Source organism: Ranitomeya variabilis, chromosome 2, assembly GCF_051348905.1.
Source record: "Ranitomeya variabilis isolate aRanVar5 chromosome 2, aRanVar5.hap1, whole genome shotgun sequence".
In the NCBI taxonomy this organism is placed as follows: Eukaryota; Metazoa; Chordata; class Amphibia; order Anura; family Dendrobatidae; genus Ranitomeya; species Ranitomeya variabilis.
Window position 1 is genome coordinate 1,068,912,643 of NC_135233.1, and position 20,128 is coordinate 1,068,932,770.

Consider the following 20,128-nt stretch of genomic DNA (forward strand, 5'->3'; position numbering starts at 1 on the left):
TCGCCGTCTGCTTCCCGCACTGACTGTGTCAGTGCCGGCCGTACAGCACAGCACAGCGGTGATGTCACCGCTGTGCTCTACTTTCACTTTACGGCCGGTACTCAGTCAGTGCGGGAAGCAGACGGCGAGGGACCTGACGGACACCGGAATGTGAGTATGTACTGTTTGGTTTTTTTTACATTTACGATGGTAACCAGGGTAAACATCGGGTTACTAAGCGCGGCCCTGCGCTTAGTAACCCGATGTTTACCCTGGTTACCCGGGGACTTCGGCATCGTTGGTCGCTGGAGAGCTGTCTGACAGCTCTCCAGCGACCACACAACGACTTACCAACGATCACGGCCAGGTCATATCGCTGGTCGTGATCGTTGGTAAATCGTTTTGTGTAACGGTACCCTTAGGCCATTGGCATCAGGGGCTTATCTACAGTATTCTGTAATGCTGTAGATAAGCCCCTGATGTATCCTGAAAGATAAGAAAAACAGGTTAGATTATACTCACCCAGGGGCAGTCCCTGTTATGATCCTGGTGGTTAGGATCACAAAACTGACCTGACCGGAATATTAGGACGAGCTCTGGGGATGTGGGAAACTATACTGACCGCAACACTAATCCTATCAACACACACTATAGGCAGCCGTGGAACGTTCCTACAAATCCTAGACGTCGTTTCACAGCCTGAGAAACTAGCTACCCCTAGAGAGAAAGTAAAGCCTCACTTGCCTCAGAGAAATAACCCCAAAGTTTAGACAGCCCCCCACAAATAATAACGGTGAGGTAAGGAGAAAACACAAACGTAGGAATGAAAACAGGATTTAGCAAATGAGGCCCGTTAACACTAAATAGAAAGAAGATAGCAAGGAATCTGTGCGGTCAGTATAAAATACTATCAAAAACCATCCACGCAGAGAATGCAAGAACCCCCACACCGACTACGATATGAGGGGAGCAACTCTGCGCCCCAGTGCTTCCAGCAAGCGAGAAAATCACATATAAGCAAGCTGGACTAAACTCATCATATACTGAGACATATTTTCAAAAGAATAATGAGCAAACATGAACTAGTAAGACTTAGCTTCTCCAGAAGGAGACAGGTCACAAGTGCAGTCCAGAGAGATCAGAACCAGTACTGAATACAACGACAGCAGGCAACCAGTAAAGGTCCAGGTGGCATTAAATAGGAGGCCAAACTAGCAGATTACAAGGCAGCTGAGCCCAGCTACCAACCAGCAGTATCGCTAAAAGCCACCAGAGGGAGCCCAAGAACAGAACTCACACAGTACCACTTGCGACCACAGGAGGGAGCCCGAGAACGGAATTCACAACAGGTCCCGGTGTGGTCCGGTCCGATGGGCGTCGCGTCCAGCGCCTCCCATCTTCATAAGATCACGTCCGAAGATGGGAGGCGCTGGACCCGGACCGCAGCAGGACCGCCCCTGGGTCAGTATAATCTAACCTCTTTTTCTCATCTTTCAGGATACATCGGGGGCTTATCTACAGCATTACAGAATACTGTAGATCAGCCCCTGATGCCGGAGGGGTGACAGATTCCCTTTAAAAAGAACCTGCTGGATTGGTTCTTTATTTTGCCATTTGTTACTTATCAGTAATATTAGGTCCAGTGTGTGCGCTCATTAAAATAATAATTGTTGGTCGATGTCTTCTGCCGTTTCCAAGCGCGGCTCCTGTCCTCTCTCAGATCCACATAAGCAGCTACCAACCAGCAGTTGTGACCATCCGACTCAGATCGTTTTTTATGTGTAGACCGCAAGTAAATCATCAAAGTAAGTTTATGAGACTCAGAACAAGGCTCTTCTAGGAGTATATTAAAAAAATATAAATAAATTAAAAAAAAAGACACTAACGGTCCGTGATGTGAGACACTAAAGGTACCTTCACACTAAGCGACGCTGCAGCGATATAGACAACGATGCCGATCGCTGCAGTGTCGCTGTTTAGTTGTTGTGTGGTCGCTGGAGAGAAGTCACACAGACGGCTCTCCAGCGACCAACGATGCCGAAGTCCCCGGGTAACCAGGGTAAACATCGGGTTACTAAGCGCAGGGCCGCGCTTAGTAACCCGATGTTTACCCTGGTTACCAGTGTAAATGTAAAAAAAAAAAAAAAAACACATACATTCCGGTGCCCGGCGTCCGCTTCCCTGCACTCCTCCTGCATCCTGTGTCAGCGTCGAACATCTCCGGCATCTCCCACAGAGCACAGCGGTGACGTCACCGCTCTGCTTTACGGCCGGCACTTACACAGGATGCAGGAGGAGTGCAGGGAAGCGGATGCCGGGCACCGGAATGTATGTGTTTTTTTTTTTACATTTACAATGGTAACCAGGGTAAACATCGGGTTACTAAGCGCGGCCCTGCGCTTAGTAACCCGATGTTTACCCTGGTAACCAGTGAACACATCGCTCGATCGGTGTCAAACACACCGATCCAGCGATGACAGCAGGAGATCCAGCGACGAAATAAAGTTCTGGACTTTCAGCAACGACCAGCGATCTCACACTGGGATCCTGATCGCTGCTGCGTGTCAAACACAACAATATCGCTAGCCAGGACGCTGCAACGTCACAGATCGTTGTCGTTCTCGCTGCAAAGTCGCTTAGTGTGAAGGTACCTAAAGTCAGAGCTGTAGTCACATGATCCAGAAAAGGAATCAAAAGAAGAGCTGGAAATGGCGTAAGATGTGGACTGCTCAGTACTTTATGCACACACTGAACACACATTACTGATAGTTAGTGCATGGGAAATGGAAAAAAAAAAAGCTGGAAAACGACTTCAACAACTCATGAAAAGTTAAGCGGACAAATCTGTGAACCGTGCCCTTATATATGCGGTCGAGATGCCATGCAGACCTGTTGACGCGCTTCACACCAGGCCGGCATTCTGTCCATTATACAGTAGGTGATTCTTATTACCAACAATACAAAATTCCATTTATTTAGAAAAAGATACATTAACTCCAAGAATAAAAAAGGTGTGCAGCTTGTGAAATCAACATGCCAAATCTACAAAAGGGCTTTACAATCAAGGAAATGGAACGAATCATGAATAACCTTGTTGACGAGAGGACTTCAGGTCAGGGAACTGATCGTAGGTTCCACAAGAAGAGTGGTCCGACTCAACGTCATCACCTAGTAAAACAGAACAGAGACTTAACATGGAACTACTCTTTGAAAAAGCCACCTGGCGAAACGTACGTGGGAGTACTGGGGTTTCTTATTCTGTGTTATTCCCTGTTCCTATGGTATGTCTGGTGGTTTGATATTTGCTTATACTTATTTATTTATCCTCTTGGATTTTTTTTTTCTATATTTATATTTAACTAGCTGTACTACCCGGCTTCGCCCGGGTTAATGACTGCTGTTAGCAAAATAGAATGTGTTAACAAAAATTTATTCTGCACACAAAAACCACAAAACAAATAGATAGAAATGTAATTATTAAAAGGCAAAAACTAAGCAAATAGAAGCATTTCACAACATATATTAGCTTTGTTATACTGAGAATGTCTTTGTTGCCTATATTAACCAATCAGAGCTCAGGTTAATTAACTGTAGCAAAATAGAAGCTGAGCTGTGATTGGTTGCTATTGGCAGCCTGATAAATCCCCAGCCAACAGGAAGCCCTCCCCCCTGGCAGTATATATTAGCTCACACATACACATAATAGACTGGTCATGTGACTGACAGCTGCCGTATTTCCTATATGGTACATTTGTTGCTCTTGTAGTTTGCTTATTAATCAGATTTTTATTTTTGAAGGACAATACCAGACTTGTGTGTGTTTTAGGGCGAGTTTTATGTGTCAAGTTGTGTGTGTTGAGTTGCGTGTGGCGACATGCATGTAGCGACTTTTGTGAGATGAGTTTTGTGTGGCGACATGCGTGTAGCAACATTTTGTGTGTTGAGTTGCATGTGACAGGTTAGTGTAGCAAGTTGTGTGCAGCAAGATTTGTGCATGGCGAGTTTTGCGCGTGGCGAGTTTTATGTGTGGTGCATTTTGAGTATGTGCAAGTTTTGTGTGAGGCAACTTTTGCATGTGGTGCAACTTTTGTACATGTGGCAATTTTTCTGTGTGTGCAAGTTTTGCATGAGGTGAGTTTTCCATGAGGTGAGTTTTGCACGTGTGGCGAGTTTTGCGTGAGCCTAGTTTTGCATATGGCGAGTTTTGCATGTAGCGAGTTTTGAGTGGTGACTTTTGTGTTTCGACTTTTATGTGGCGAGGTTGGTGTGTGTGTGTGGTGAAATGTGTGCTGAGGGTGGTATATGTGTTCAAGCACGTGGTAGTGTGTGGCGCATTTTGTGTTTGTGTTCATATCCCCGTGTGTGGTGAGTATCCCATGTCGGGGCCCCACCTTAGCAACTGTACGGTATATACTCTTTGTCGCCATCGCTCTCATTCTTTAAGTCCTCATTGTTCACATCTGGCAGCTGTCAATTTTCCTCCAACACTTTTCCCTTCACTTTTTCCCCATTATGTAGATAGGAGCAAAATTGTTTGGTGAATTGGAACGCGCGGGGTTAAAATTTCACCTCACAACATAGCCTATGACGCTCTCGGGGTCCAGACGTGTGACTGTGCAAAATTTTGTGGCTGTAGCTGCGACGGTACAGATGCCAATCCCGGACATACACACATACATACATACACACATTCAGCTTTATATATTAGATATACCTGTATGTAATCTCCTGTATATAGTATATACCTGTGTGTCATCTCACCTATATATAGTATATATCTGTGTGTCATCTCCTGTATATAGTATATACCTGTATGTCATCTCCTCCTATACATAGCATATACCTGTGTCATCTCCTCCTGTATATACTATATACCTGTAGGTAATCTGCTCCTGTATATAGTATATACCTGTGTGTCATCTCCTCCTGTATATAGTATATACCTGTATGTCATCTCCTCCTGTATGTAGTATGTACCTGTATGTCATCTCCTCCTCTATATAGTATATACCTGTGTGTCATCTCTCCTGTATATAGTATATATCTGTGTGTCATCTCCTCCTGTATATAGTATATACCTGTGTGTCATCTCCCCTGTAAATAGTATATACCTGTGTGTCATCTCCTGTATATAGTATATAGCTGTATGCCATCTCCTCCTGTATTAGCCCTCGTTCACACGTTATTTGGTCAGTATTTTTACCTCAGTATTTGTAAGCTAAAATGGCAGCCTGATAAATCCCCAGCCAACAGTAAGCCCACCCCCTGGCAGTATATATTAGCTCACACATACACATAATAGACTGGTCATGTGACTGACAGCTGCCGGATTCCTATATGGTACATTTGTTGCTCTTGTAGTTTGTCTGCTTATTAATCAGATTTTTATTTTTGAAGGATACCAGACTTGTGTGTGTTTTAGGGCGAGTTTCGTGTGTCAAGTTGTGTGTGTTGAGTTGCGTGTGGCGACATGCATGTAGGGACTTTTGTGAGATGAGTTTTGTGTGGCGACATGCGTGTAGCAACTTTTTGTGTGTCGAGTTGCATGTGACAGGTTAGTGTAGCAAGTTGTGTGCAGCAAGTTTTGCGCATGGCGAGTTTTGCGCGTGGCGAGTTTTATGTGTGGTGCCTTTTGAGTATGTGCAAGTTTTGTGTGAGGCAACTTTTGCATGTGTTGCAACTTTTGTGCATGTGGCAATTTTTCTGCGTGTGGCAATTTTTCTGCGTGTGCAAGTTTTGCGTGTGGCGAGTTTTGCACGTGTGGCGAGTTTTGCATGTGGAGAGTTTTGCGCGTGGCGAGTTTTGAGCGGCGACTTTTGTGTTTCTACTTTTATGTGGCGAGGTTGGTGTATGTGTGGTGAAATGTGCACTGAGGGTGGTATATGTGTTCGAGCACGTGGTAGTGTGTGGCGCATTTTGTGTGTGTGTTCATATCCCCGTGGTGGTGTGATTATCCCATGTTGGGGCCCCACCTTAGCAACTGTACAGTATATACTCTTTGGTGCCATCGCTGTCATTCTTTAAGTCCCCCTTGTTCACATCTGGCAGCTGTTAATTTGCCTCCAACACTTTTCCTTTCATTTTTTCCCCATTATGTAGATAGGGGCAAAATTGTTTGGTGACTTGGAAAGCGCGGGGTTAAAATTTCACCTCACAATATAGCTTTGACGCTCTCAGGGTCCAGACGTGTGACTGTGCAAAATTTTGTGCCTGTAGCTGCGACGCCTCCAACACTTTTCCTTTCACTTTTTCCCCATTATGTAGATAGGGGCAAAATTGTTTGGTGAATTGGAAAGCGCGGGGTTAAAATTTCACCTCACAACATAGCCTATGACGCTCTCGGGGTCCAGACGTGTGACTGTGCAAAATTTTGTGGCTGTAGCTGCTACGGTTCAGATGCCAATCCCGGACATACATACATACATACATACATACACACACACACACATTCAGCTTTATATATTAGATGATCCTGCTGCTATATCTATATACAGACTCCATTTCATTTTGGGAAGATAAAAATGTTATTATACCCGCTCTATTTCACTGTAAAACTTTCCTTGTGTATAGCCCCCTCTCTCCCCATATATATCTTTTCAAGTGTTTTTTTTTTTTTGACATGTCCCCGCAATAGCGGCGGGTGAAATCGCGATTCACCCGCCGCTATTAACTAGTTAAATGCCGCTGTCAAATGCTAACAGCGGCATTTAACTGGCGAGTCCGGCCATCGGGCCGGAAATGAGCGCATCGCTGACCCACGTCACATGATCGAGGGTCAGCGATGGGTCTGCATAGTAACCATAGAGGTCCTTGAGACCTCTATGGTTGCTGATGCCGGATTGCTATGAGCGCCACCCTGTGGTCGGCGCTCATCGCAATGCAGGAATTTAGCTACATAGGAGCGATCTGATGATCGCTGCTATGTAGTAGAGCCGATCGAGTTGTGTCAGCTTCTAGCCTCCCATGGAGGCTATTGAAGCATGGCAAAAGTTAAAAAAAAAATGAAAAAAATAAAAAAAATAAAAATATATAAAAAAAGATTAAATCACCCCCCTTTCACCCCATTCAAAATAAAACAATAATAATGAAAACAAATAAATAAACCTACACATATTTGGTATCGCCGTGTTCAGAATCGCCCGATCTATCAATAAAAAAAAGAATCAACCTGATCGCTAAACTGCAGCGAGAAAAAACTTTGAAACGCCAGAATTACGTTTTTTGGGTCGACGCAAAATTGCATTAAAATGTAATAACGGGCGATCAAAAGAACATATCTGCACAAAAGTGGTATCATTAACCCTTTCACAAAATGCGCAGTAATAGTACGGCGCATGTCGTGTCTCCCCCTTTGATGTGGGCTCCGGCGGTGAGCCCACATCAAAGTCGCGACATGTCAGCTGTTTTGTACAGCAATAGCGGCGGGTGAAATCGCTATTCACCCGCCGCTATTAACCTGTTAAATGCCGCTGTCAAACGCAGACAGCGGCATTTAACTACCGCTTCCGGCCGGGCGGCTGGAAATGAGCGCATCGCCGACCCCCTGTCACATGATCGGAGGTCGGCGATGTGTCAATACAGTAACCATAGAGGTCCTTGAGACCTCTATGGTTACTGATGCCGGCCTGCTGTGAGCGCCCCCCTGTGGTCGGCGCTCACAGCACACCTGCATTTCAGCTACATAGCAGCGATCTGATGATTGCTGCTATGTAGCAGAGCCGATCAGCCTATGCCAGCTTCTAGCCTCCCATGGAGGCTATTGAAGCATGGCACAAGTAAAAAAAAATATATATGTTTTTAAAAATATGAAAAAAAAATATAAAAGTTTAAATCACCCCCCTTTCGCCCCATCCTAAATAAAATAAAAAAATCAAACCTACACGTATTTGGTATCGCCGTGTTCAGAATCGCCCGATCTATCAATAAAAAAAAAGCATTAACCTGATCGCTAAATGGCGTAACGAGAAAAGAAAATCCGAAACGCCAGAATTACGTTTTTTTTGGTCGCCGCGACATTGCATTAAAATACAATAACGGGCGATCAAAAGAACGTATCTGCACCGAAATGGTATCATTAAAAACATCAGCTCGGCACGCAAAAAATAAGCCCTCACCCGACCCCAGATCATGAAAAATGGGGACGCTTTGGGTATCGGAAAATGGCACTTTTTTTTTTTCACCACTTGGGATAAAAAATAACCTAGACATGTTAGTTGTCTATGAACTCGTAATGACCTAGAGAATCACAATGGCAGGTTAGTTTTAGCATTTAGTGAACCTAGCAAAAAAGCCAAACAAAAAACAAGTGTGGGATTGCACTTTTTTTGCAATTTCACCTCACTTGGAATTTTTTTTTCCTGTTTTCTAGTAAAAGACATGGTAAAACCAATGGTGTCGTTCAAAAGTACAACTTGTCCCGCAAAAAATAAGCCCTCACATGGCCATATTGACGGAAAAATAAAAAACGTTATGGCTCTGGGAAGGAGGGAAGTGAAAAACGAAAACGCAAAAAGGGCCGCGACTTGAAGGGGTTAAAAAAGTCAGCTCGGCACATAAGGGCCCTCACCCGCCCCGAGATCACGAAAAATGGAGACGCTACGGGTATTGAAAAGTTGCGCAATTTTTTTTCTTTTAGCAAAGTTTGGAATTTATATTTACCACTTAGATAAAACGTGACCTAGACATGTTTGGTGTCTACGAACTTGTAATTACCTGTAAAATCATAATGGCAGGTCAGTTTTAGCATTTAGTGAACCTATCAAAAAGGCCAAACAAAAAACAAGTGTGGGATTGGACTTTTTTTTGCAATTTCACCGCACTTGGAATGTTTTTCCCGTTTTCCAATACACGACATGCTAAAACCAATTATGTAGTTCAAAAGTTCAACTTGTCCCGTGAAAAAAAAAAATCCCTCACATGGCCAAATTGACAGAAAAATAAAAAAAGTTATGGCTCTGGGAAGGAGGGGAGTGAAAAACGAGAATGCAAAAACGGAAAAGGCACTAATAAAAGGATATATTTTTAATCAAGAAAACCTTTTTTGGTTTGTGGTTGTTGACGTTTATTGTTATGATATAGTATTTGTATAGTGAATATCCACATATGCAATATTATGTTAATCTTTTTTTGGTGGTGTATTTACAGATTATACATTACCTTGCTCTCTTGGAACATGGACAGGAAGATTTGGAGACACCTCGTCCGCCATTTTGTTATTCACCGCACCTGCGCCTAGAATAAAAAGTAAAAAATACCATGCCATTACCTTATGATTTAATTAAAAAGTGGCCTTTTTACTCATGAAGGAGAAAGAAAAAAAATAAAAAAATAATAAGAGGGTTCGTTAGAAAATAGCGTCACTGCAGCAGTACAAAACAAGTTGTAGTCCATTTCTCCGAGTCCATGATCTGTAGCCGCTGTACGGGAGTCCTAAGAACCACCTCCTACCTGATGGCATCCGCGGCTCTTCATTTGATTGGTTGGCCTGGAGCGTCATCACGCAGCAATAATGATGTTGCACCAGGCCGGATAATCAAGAGAAGAGCTCTGGATGCCTTCAGTTAATAGGACACATGCTGTCAAAACCAGCAGCACAGATGACTAGTTAAGAAGGCAAGTCCCCGGCGGCTTCTCCCTGCCCACTCCTTTGGAAAAGTTGCAGTAAAATCATACAGCCAGTGCCGGATATGTGCTACCCATGGATCAGATGGCATGTATAGTTGTCAGTTTCCCTTTAAGAGGCAGATCTCAGGGCTCCAAACAGATCACTGACGTGGCCGGTGGAGCGGGTTTTGCAAAACTATTTGCCCCGATGTCATGTGGAAAGATTACCGGCAGTGACACTCGGGTCAGGTATACGATCGCCTAAACTACCGTTTGAACATTGTTCCTAAACATTGCCACTTGCACAGTAGGGCCGGCGCTCAGTGACAGACCAGAGTTGTCTTCTCATGGCATCTTTTATAAGGGCACACAAATGTCTGCTCGCTCCCTCGTGTTACCAGAGAATGTGCAGTACACACACTGCGAGCTGGCAGGATTCTCCGGAGCCAAGAGCAAGTGGCCACATTCTGACTAGACGTTTCCAGCCTCACTTCATTCACTTGCATTGAGTGAGGTCACGATTGTATAATCGGCACGTGACCGCGTGTATTGCTACCTCCGATACCGGAAAATCCTGACAGTGCACAAGGTACACGCTTTGAGGATTCACAAGTCTGCAGTCACAGAGGAACTACACAATTGAACCCCAAGCCTGGATAACCCCTAGAATTTACAGATGAATTTGTGGGTCTGATCACTGGGACCCCCACGGATTCCAAAATCACATCACACCACCATCTCATTCAATGAATATGATATTTATGGAATATATATGTTGCGCTGGGATATTTATGTTGCGCAGGCTAGGTCATGAGTATAGTAAAAAAAACATAAAAATAAAAAAGGACAACCCCTGTAAAAAGCTGCTTCTCTTCCGCCATATTCCTTTCTTAAAAGTATTACACAATGCTCATTAACATTGAGAAGTACCGTGCTACCTCTCCTTTACACAGATGTCCCGATCTACAGTACTAAGTGTTCTAGTTGGCCATATGCTAGTTTGGCCAACAGCGTTTTCTCTCGACTCCACATTATATACAGTGGGGCAAAAAAGTATTTAGTCAGTCAGCAATAGTGCAAGTTCCACCACTTAAAAAGAGGAGAGGCGTCTGTAATTTACATCATAGGTAGACGTCACCTATGGGAGACAAACTGAGAAAAAAAATCCAGAAAATCACATTGTCTGTATTTTTAACATTTAATTTGCATATTATGGTGGAAAATAAGTATTTGGTCAGAAACAAAATTTCATCTCAATACTTTGTAAAATATCCTTTGTTGGCAATGACAGAGGTCAAACGTTTTCTGTAAGTCTTCACAAGGTTGCCACACACTGTTGTTGGTATGTTGGCCCATTCCTCCATGCAGATCTCCTCTAGAGCAGTGATGTTTTTGGCTTTTCGCTTGGCAACATGGACTTTCAACTCCCTCCAAAGGTTTTCTATAGGGTTGAGATCTGGAGACTGGCTAGGCCACTCCAGGACCTTGAAATGCTTCTTACGAAGCCACTCCTTCGTTGCCCTGGCGGTGTGCTTTGGATCATTGTCATGTTGAAAGATCCAGCCACGTTTCAACTTCAATGCCCTTGCTGATGGAAGGAGGTTTGCACTCAAAATCTCACGATACATGGCCCCATTCATTCTTTCATGTACCCGGATCAGTCGTCCTGGCCCCTTTGCAGAGAAACAGCCCCAAAGCATGTTTCCACCACCATGCTTTACAGTAGGTATGGTGTTTGATGGATGCAACTCAGTATTCTTTTTCCTCCAAACACGACAAGTTGTTTTTCTACCAAACAGTTCCAGTTTGGTTTCATCAGACCATAGGACACTCTCCCAAAACTCCTCTGGATCATCCAAATGCTCTCTAGCAAACTTCAGACGGGCCCGGACATGTACTGGCTTAAGCAGTGGGACACGTCTGGCACTGCAGGATCTGAGTCCATGGTGGCGTAGTGTGTTACTTATGGTAGGCCTTGTTACATTGGTCCCAGCTCTCTGCAGTTCATTCACTAGGTCCCCCCGCGTGGTTCTGGGATTTTTGCTCACCGTTCTTGTGATCATTCTGACCCCACGGGGTGGGATTTTGCATGGAGCCCCAGATCGAGGGAGATTATCAGTGGTCTTGTATGTCTTCCATTTTCTAATTATTGCTCCCACTGTTGATTTCTTCACTCCAAGCTGGTTGGCTATTGCAGATTCAGTCTTCCCAGCCTGGTGCAGGGCTACAATTTTGTTTCTGGTGTCCTTTGACAGCTCTTTGGTCTTCACCATAGTGGAGTTTGGAGTCAGACTGTTTGAGGGTGTGCACAGGTGTCTTTTTATACTGATAACAAGTTTAAACAGGTGCCATTACTACAGGTAATGAGTGGAGGAAAGAGGAGACTCTTAAAGAAGAAGTTACAGGTCTGAGAGCCAGAAATCTTGATTGTTTGTTTCTGACCAAATACTTATTTTCCACCATAATATGCAAATTAAATGTTAAAAAAACAGACAATGTGATTTTCTGGATTTTTTTTTCTCAGTTTGTCTCCCATAGTTGAGGTCTACCTATGATGTAAATTACAGACGCCTCTGATCTTTTTAAGTGGTGGAACTTGCACTATTGCTGACTGACTAAATACTTTTTTGCCCCACTGTAAATGAAAGCAATATGCGGATGGCGGACACCTTTGGAGCCAGCGAGTCTCCAAAGAAAACAAAGGAGCCTGAGAATTTTCAAATTACAGACAGCACAACTCTTTCTTCGCATGACATCCGCCATCTGAGGAAAGACGTAGTGGACCGCTGATCATCTAGTGTGTCTGCACCTTAAGGGGGCTCTATGGGCATTTGGTATTACCCTGTCTATCTATACCAGATCGGTGGGGGTCCAACACCCAGAACCCGCAACAATCAGATGTTATTAGCTCCGCAGCTCTGTTCAGTATGTGGCGTCCACTGCCAGGTACTGCTGAATAGCGCCGTTGTTTTGAATAGGGATTGATCAGCAGTACATGTCAGTGGCCGCTGTTTATTGAAAGGTTCACATTCAACCTCCACCGACGCAGTATGTAGCACTGTAAATGGACATCAAGTGCCAGGAGTCGGACCTCTTACCCAACCTAACCAGAGAAGCCCTCCATTAGAACAAACAAAGCAAAACAAAACTGAAAAGGACATTACCAAAGTCCTCTTTGCCCTGTGGTGCCCCATCCCTCAGAGTGGCATGATCCAAGACTTCTTCATCCAGGTCATCATGTTCTTCACAACACAAGTCCATGGTGTCTGTTACAAAACACAAATCAATATAATACAAAAAGTGGAACTAAATTTATGTTGTATTAGTAAACCTAAAATCTCTACTTTATAAAGCTTTCATGGATAGATGATAGTAAATATTAGGTACATATATGTACAGGGATTTTTTATTTTTTTTTAGGATAAGTGCTTGCGGGCAGCTATTTTTTTTTTTTGCTTTCAGTCAAAATCTGAATTAACAAATACTAGTCAGCTTCTGCCCAAAACTGAAATGACTGATAACAGGGAATAAGTGAGAAATATATACACTTTAGGGTATGTTCAAACTTTGGGAACCCCAACAAATCCAGGGATACTGCAGCTTGGCATTCTTTGGCAGTCCCATTGAGGATGAATGGAGCACAGTTGCACATAACAGCCCTCCATTCACACGGGGGTCTAGTAAGCCGACTTTGGTGGGAATTTCTTACGATAGGAGATGGTACTAATCTGTACCCAGAGTGTATACTACAGTTTAAATATACAAAAAAAAACAACCTAGAAGGCAAGTTAGGATTAGTTTACAAGAGCCAGTTCATCTCACCTTTAAACCCACCTGTTACACTTTCTTGTTCTTCGCCATGATGGGGGCAGACGTCATCGCACATTATATCCTTTGGTATGGGGTGGTCTTCTCCAGCAAGACTTGTTTGAGGCTCATTGGTTTTCATTAAGTCATTGGATCTCAGGTCGTCCGGCTCTAGGTCCATACTGTGTAGGCCTTGCCAAAAGTTTTTCATTTCTTCGATGATATTTAGCTCTTTATATTTAATGGTCACAATTGCCATTGGTATCTGGCACCATCCGCTTTCTTGCACTTCACAAACAGTTAATTCCAGCGCATCTTCGGTAAACCTCTCATAAAAATATTGTTTGCCTTCTGAACTCCAGCTTCCCTCTTTCATATCGAAGTTCGCAAGGCAGCACAAGAAAGCTTGGGGAGGCAAGTTTACCAAGGATTCAGGAAGTTTCTGGATTTGGTCTCGCCCCACCGAGTCTTCATTACCGTAGTCGATAAACCTGACGGTCACCAGATCTGCCTCTATTTTGGTAACTATAGCCCTGTACCAGTTGTGATCCTCGCTAAACATGACATTGCAAGGGCTGCCGATCTTAAGTGTACCAATAAACTCGTCATTCTTGACATACTGTTCTCCAGCCATTTGGACTTGTGATGCTAAAGCGTCCATATCCGCCGAGAACGGCTGACACCAGAAACAATCGGGGCTATCTGCTGTACTGATATACACTTTTATGGATTCTCCAGTCAGTGGCAAATTCCAAGCAAAGGACTTAACAGAAGTTTCCTCCTCCCTCACAATCTTCATGACCATTCTGCTCGCCTCCTCGACATTTTTCTGCTCTCCAACCAGCAGATCATTAATGCAACCCAGGTCGTCTTTAAGAATAACATTCCACTTCAGATCATCTTGTTTCACAAACTCACAATCTAGAATATCGCTGGTTCTTTTGGAAAACTCTGCCAGCAGCTCCTCCAGGTTGGTTGTAGACATTGCATTCTCAGGTTTATTTAATGAGCATTGAATGCTCATTATGGGAAAGGAGAGACACTTTTCTGGGAGTCTGTAGTTCTTACAGTCAGAGATAACAGAAACGTTCCCGTAGTCTATGTACTCTACGCATAACCCTTGCTTGGTCGTTCCTTTCACCACTCCTCGATAATACAGTCCATCATCAGGAAAATAAGCACAAATAACATTTCCCATGCGCACATCATCATCCCCGAGGACCTCAAATGAACTAATTTTGCTGTTCAAAATGTCAGATATCTCATCCAGCCTTTTGTCTTCAGCAACCTGCACATAAAAGTTAAAAATAGAGTTGATCTGGGAAACATACACACGTTCCTTCATTCCTGGGAAAATTTTTCTAATGGGAATATCCCTTAATGTCACCACAGGCATTTTTACTTGAGATTTGTTTTCAGTTGATGCAAGGGTTGAGACCTGTTTTTCTGAAGAGGTCTTGTTTCCACTTTGTTTGCGGTCTCGCCCTTGATAAGAACTGTTGGTTGAAATTCTAGGAACATTTTCTGGCTTTTTTTGAGAACTCAAGTCATTAAAACGTGAATTGCAATCTTTATTTTCCACTTTATTTTGAACAGTTGGCTTCCTTCTGTAACTTGGTGGTTCCGGTTCTCGACCCATCTCCGAATGGCTATGAAAATTGGATTCTCTGCTTTTAACAGTTTTACTTACAGATACAGAATTTCTTTCTTGGTTTCTTGCCTTATCAGGCAATTTTGTGAAATGATCCTGCTGGAATGTCACGAACTGATCAGGTGCCAGATGATCAGACTTCTCTTTTGGAATCTTCAAACCCAATTTGCTTTTGAGGGTGGCGTTAATTTGCCTGTTACCATCATACAGTTCTACCGATAAATTTCCAGCAGAATCTTTGGAAACAACCCGTGCCCTCAAGGCTTTATCCAAAACGACATCTTTAAACCAAGACACAATTTCTGTAGGAATCTTCGTTGGGATATCTGACAAAGAACATTTTATTGCCTGCATTGGCACCATTAAAAGTTCGCATTCAGTAGATGGAATCGGTAACAGGTACTTACTTGAAACTTTTTCAGTGTTTCCGAAGTCAACAAAGAATATCTGGTTACTTTCATCCTTAGACAGGATAAGACCGCGATACCACCGCTGGTCCCGGGACTTCGCCAGACACAAAGCTCCATTGATAGGGGGCAGTTTTCTCTTTTGTGCTTTGTCTATAAACTTTGTAATATTCGATGAAATCTGTTTTATGGTTTTGCCGCTTCTGGTTAGCTGAACGTAAAACATTAAAGAAGAGTTGACATGCCTGATATAGATCTCCTCGTCAGTCCCATACTTAATGCCGTGCATTGAATAGTAGTAGGAGTGAAGCTGTACCAATGGTGCCAAGCTTGCGTGATGAAGATGTGTTGCATAACCACTTTTCACCAAGGTATCGCAAGCACTGGAAAATGGGGTTGTCAGATCCACGATATTAAACAGCTCATTATCCAGGTTGGCAGTTGCGTAAACTAAACAGTGGAATTCGGCCCCCTTGGAGGCATTATTAACAAAATCCAGAAAAACCTTAGTGGCTTTATTATCCCAAACAAAAGGATTGTTCCCAGAAGGGGTAATAATGTTGTAGACACTACATCTAAAAGCCTGGGCCTTTAACAAGAAAAATTTGCTGTTTAAGGCACGGAGATTCGCAACAGGGACTGTTTCTCGATTGCCATAGTCCACATATAAGACCTCAACGGTAGATGCTTGTGACAGGTTTACCAGATCCTCGGTGATGAATGCTCTGTACCATATTCTATTCCACGTACTTTTTGCCAGGCAGGCAAAAGAGTCGCCGCTATACGGACTATTTGTTGACGCGCAATGGCTCTGTATAGCGTTCATCAAAGCATGAAGCTCTTGTTCAGAGGCGGCATCCTGACACCAAAAATATCCAGGATGGTCAACATTTGACACCACAATCTCGATTGTTCTGCCAGGTTCAAATAACTGTTCTTCAAAGGGAGAATATAGCAAAGTCTCTGCATTTTCTTCATTGGGATCCTCTGCAGCGGTCTCCTGAACCTTGGACACGTGATCTGATGCAGTCGGATTTAACGCAGTCTTACTCGACTCAACTTGTACATCATTCCCGTTGCCGGCATGGTTGCGAACGGAATCAATTTCCTCGAACCTTGCAAGTCCTACTTTTGCAAGTATTTTTCCCACGCTGGTCTCCCGAACCCTGGATTGGTCCATGACCTCTATGGTATACTCATCCGCATCTTTTGATACCACGTAAATGACTAGTTTTTTGTCAGTGACTGCTACTTTAAAAGCTAAAATGGCATCCTGACTCCAAGCATTTTCTAGAGGGTATGTGTCGGCAAGGCAGCACCTATTAGCCAATGCTGGAAGTTTAGAAAATCCTGCAGGCAGTTCTTTAATGTTGTACCATTCCACTGTCTCCAGCATCCCATTATCCAGAAAATATACTTTCACCTGCTTCTTAGTATCGATGGATATTACTTCAGCGCGGTAGTACAAATCTTGATACCGAACGCAGCATAGCTGTCCTGGTTTTGGCTCAGTTATGATACCTTCCAATTTGGAGGCTTGGGAATACAGACTTGTCATCCCGGTGATCATTTCGTTATGTTTTGCCGCAAATTTTTCAATCCGAACCCAAAAATTGAAGGGGTTGATGACGAATTCCACTACCGCGTCTTCAAAGATGTCGGCCTTTAGTTCCACCGGAGGATATCTGGGATTATAGGGAGTAAGTTGTGGTTTTTTTGCAGGAATTTTCATATTACTCTCAGGTGGCAGCTCCGTTGTTCCGGTTATGTTAACCTGGCTTGATTTAAGGATCTGCGACCGCATCCTAACTAAGCCATTGAGGTTCATGCCATCTTCAGCAAACAGGTCGACCACGTACAAGTGTTCAAATGAATTGTAGCACTCGATCTTGGCGACCACATGCCTTTGGAGAAGCAAAGCTCGCACATCAGATACGAGCATCGGATCCCAGTTGCCGTCGCCGTTGGAAATGCCGTACATCGTGCAAGGGATCGTAAACACGGGCAAACGGAAGAAATCGGGGGCGAGGTTGCGCAGGCGGTTCGCCGATACAACTTCTTTTTTACCCCAGTCGACGTGGATGACCAAAGCTTGCTGTTTTTCCGGGAAGAACTCCTGCAGCAACGAGCGGTGCCATCGTCCATCTTCGCCGCAGGACGCACACGGCTGCCCTAACGCCAGCGAGAATCGCGACGCTTGGTCTCCGCAGCTTTTTTGCTGGACTTCGTAATAGTGGTGCATGCTCTCCGAGAGGCGCTGGATTTCGTGAGACATGCTCCGGAGCTGACAAAAGAGGCGATGAGGGTCCAATACCTGGGTCACCAGCACCGGCTCGGAAACGCCGATCTCAAGACGTGGGCAGAAGTATTCCATGGTCACCATGGTGGGAGGCGGGCGTGGATTAGCTGGCGGGCCGGACAGGAAGCCTTCGGGCCGTGTCAGTAGCGGAGTTACGCCGGCGGCCATATTGCCCGTGTCAGGAGCGGAGCTTTCAGAGTATCTACAGGCCGCTCCCATGTTGGTGGCCATACTACTGGCAGCCTGGGGGTATCTGTAGGGAGGTATGCCGGCCATAGTGTCAGGCAGGCCTGGAATCAAGTACTTCACCAGGTCCCGGACGCTTCCAGCAGCTCCAGGCTGCCTTTAGAGGAGAAAACAGAAAAGCCGGGGAGTCCCGCTTCTATGGCGCGGCACAGGAAGGACAGTTTAAAGATGGCGCTCGGGGTCTTCCTTTTACCGTGACCAGCCGTTTTTTTTTTCTCCTCCAACCGTTTTCCGCCCAAAGGTCCGGCGCATACACCCGCACGCCGCGACGGCTGCTGAAAAGGCCGCGTTGTGAGGAAGCCCCGCCCACACAGACGTCAGCGTAGCGTTAAGCGAGGGCGGCTCGAGATGACGTCATCACGCGGCGACCGCGCTCACACAAGTGAGGGCAGAGTGAGGGCAAAGCGGCCATAGTGGACCCTATAGACGAGAACCGAATACACATTATAGGGCCCGCCCCTGATGCACTTATGGTAAAACTGTCGCAAATGAAGACAATTGTGTTGTCCATAGCAACCACTCACAGCACGGCTTTCATTTTATTAAAAGCACTTGGGACATGGAAGCTGCGCTGTGATTGGTTGCTATGGACAACCTTTGCTAATAACTGTGCCCCTAGTTACCAGGGCCCAGGAGTCAATGTACACACTGTAGGGACTGGGCTCAGGTGCTGACAGCTCCATACTGCCCCCTCTAAGCTCTGATCACAGCAGTTTAACCGTTTAGATGCTGCTGTCAACAATGATCGCAGCATCTAAGAGGTTGGAAATGAGGGAGGTGTCCATTAGTGCTTGTTCGCATGTAGCCTTTTTTTTTATATGTGTCTTTTCAGTGTTTTTTTTTGTACAAAAAAATAGTTTTTTTATTGGCAAAATAAATTAGATTTCTAAAATGTCATTCACATGGTGCTTTTTTTTTCTTCGCATTTTTTATCTGTGATTTTTGGCCCCTTCCCGCTGCAGCAAATGTTCATTTTTGCGTCTTTGTTTTTTTTTCCTCCCCTTCTTCCCAGAGCCATACCTCTACTATTTTTCTGTCCACGCCGACATATGAGAGCTTGTTTGTTTTTTGCAGGACGTGTCGTACTTTTGAATCACGCCATTTATTTTATCACATTGTGTACTGGAAAGCGATGAAAAAAAATTCCAAATGCGGTGAAATTATGAAAAAAAAAACCCCGCCTATGCTTTTAGGGTGTGCATTTTGCGGTAAACATTTCCTTGCTGTGTGAGTCTGCTCATCAGTAGGATTACAGCGATACCAAACTTTTCCATATTATTTTTTACTAATTTAATCGTGAAAAAAAAACAACAAAAAAAACAGAACTTTGTGTGTAAAAAAATTGTGTCGTAATATTCAGAGACCCATAATGTTTTTATTTTTCGGTCGATATTGCTGCATGATGGCTTATTTTTTGCAGGGTGAGACGCTTTTATTGATATAATTTTGGGTAGATATGAAATTTTGATCACTTGTTACAGCATTTTTCGTGCGATTGCAGCGACCAAAAAATGTAATTTTGGCGTTCTTGAATTTTTTCCGCTTATGGTGTTTACTGTAATTATTATATTTTGATAGATCAGATTTTTCTTAACATGGCGACACTATATATGTGCATTTATTATATTTATTTTTAATGGGGGAAATGGAGATTGATATATTTTTTATTTTTTTCATATTTGTTTTCACACTTTTTTTTTTTTTTTTTTTATAAGGAAGCCCCAGCAAGCTGGAGCATGCAAAAATTGCCACAAAACTCAGTTTTGCTCCTCTCCACGGAAATCTTTAGTAAAAGGCGAAAGATTTTTACGTTCTGAAGAGAAACCAGAGAGTTTTCACACTTTTTTACTGTATCTGTCAGTCCGCTTAGGGGACTTGAATATGCGATCATCTGATTGCTTCTGCTATATACAGAGATACCACACAGCAGTGCTGCATATGATAAAAATCACGGTGACCTTTGAAGCTTGACCACAGGCTAGGTTTCAATGGTGTCTATAAAAAAAAAAAGCATGGAGGTCTTCAACAGACCCCCAGCTGTCATAAAAACCTATCAGTGACCCACGTACATGCCAACGGGCTCTTCATGAAGTAATGCTCTTCCATGCCAGAGTGCTGATGATGTCGCTGTCAGAG

General features: G+C 43.9%; 1 protein-coding gene and 1 non-coding gene across 2 annotated transcripts in view; both read right to left on the bottom strand.

Moving 5' to 3' along the window:
- TDRD6 (tudor domain containing 6) overlaps positions 1 to 18,287 on the bottom strand; it is a gene marked incomplete at its 3' end in the record, with an annotated part of 81,826 nt that extends 63,539 nt beyond the window's left edge. The window contains exons 1-4 of the mRNA XM_077281796.1: positions 13,417 to 18,287; positions 12,747 to 12,848; positions 9,136 to 9,210; positions 3,070 to 3,147 (exon numbers count right to left, since the gene is read on the bottom strand). Of these exons, the coding sequence (XP_077137911.1) occupies positions 3,070 to 3,147; positions 9,136 to 9,210; positions 12,747 to 12,848; positions 13,417 to 18,022 (4,861 nt within the window). The remainder of the gene's footprint in view (positions 1 to 3,069; positions 3,148 to 9,135; positions 9,211 to 12,746; positions 12,849 to 13,416) is intronic.
- Positions 18,288 to 19,709: 1,422 nt separating this feature from the next.
- LOC143810415 (U5 spliceosomal RNA) lies at positions 19,710 to 19,825 on the bottom strand. The gene has a single exon (XR_013222870.1). It is a non-coding gene; the product is annotated as a U5 spliceosomal RNA (small nuclear RNA).
- Positions 19,826 to 20,128: the final 303 nt, after the last annotated feature.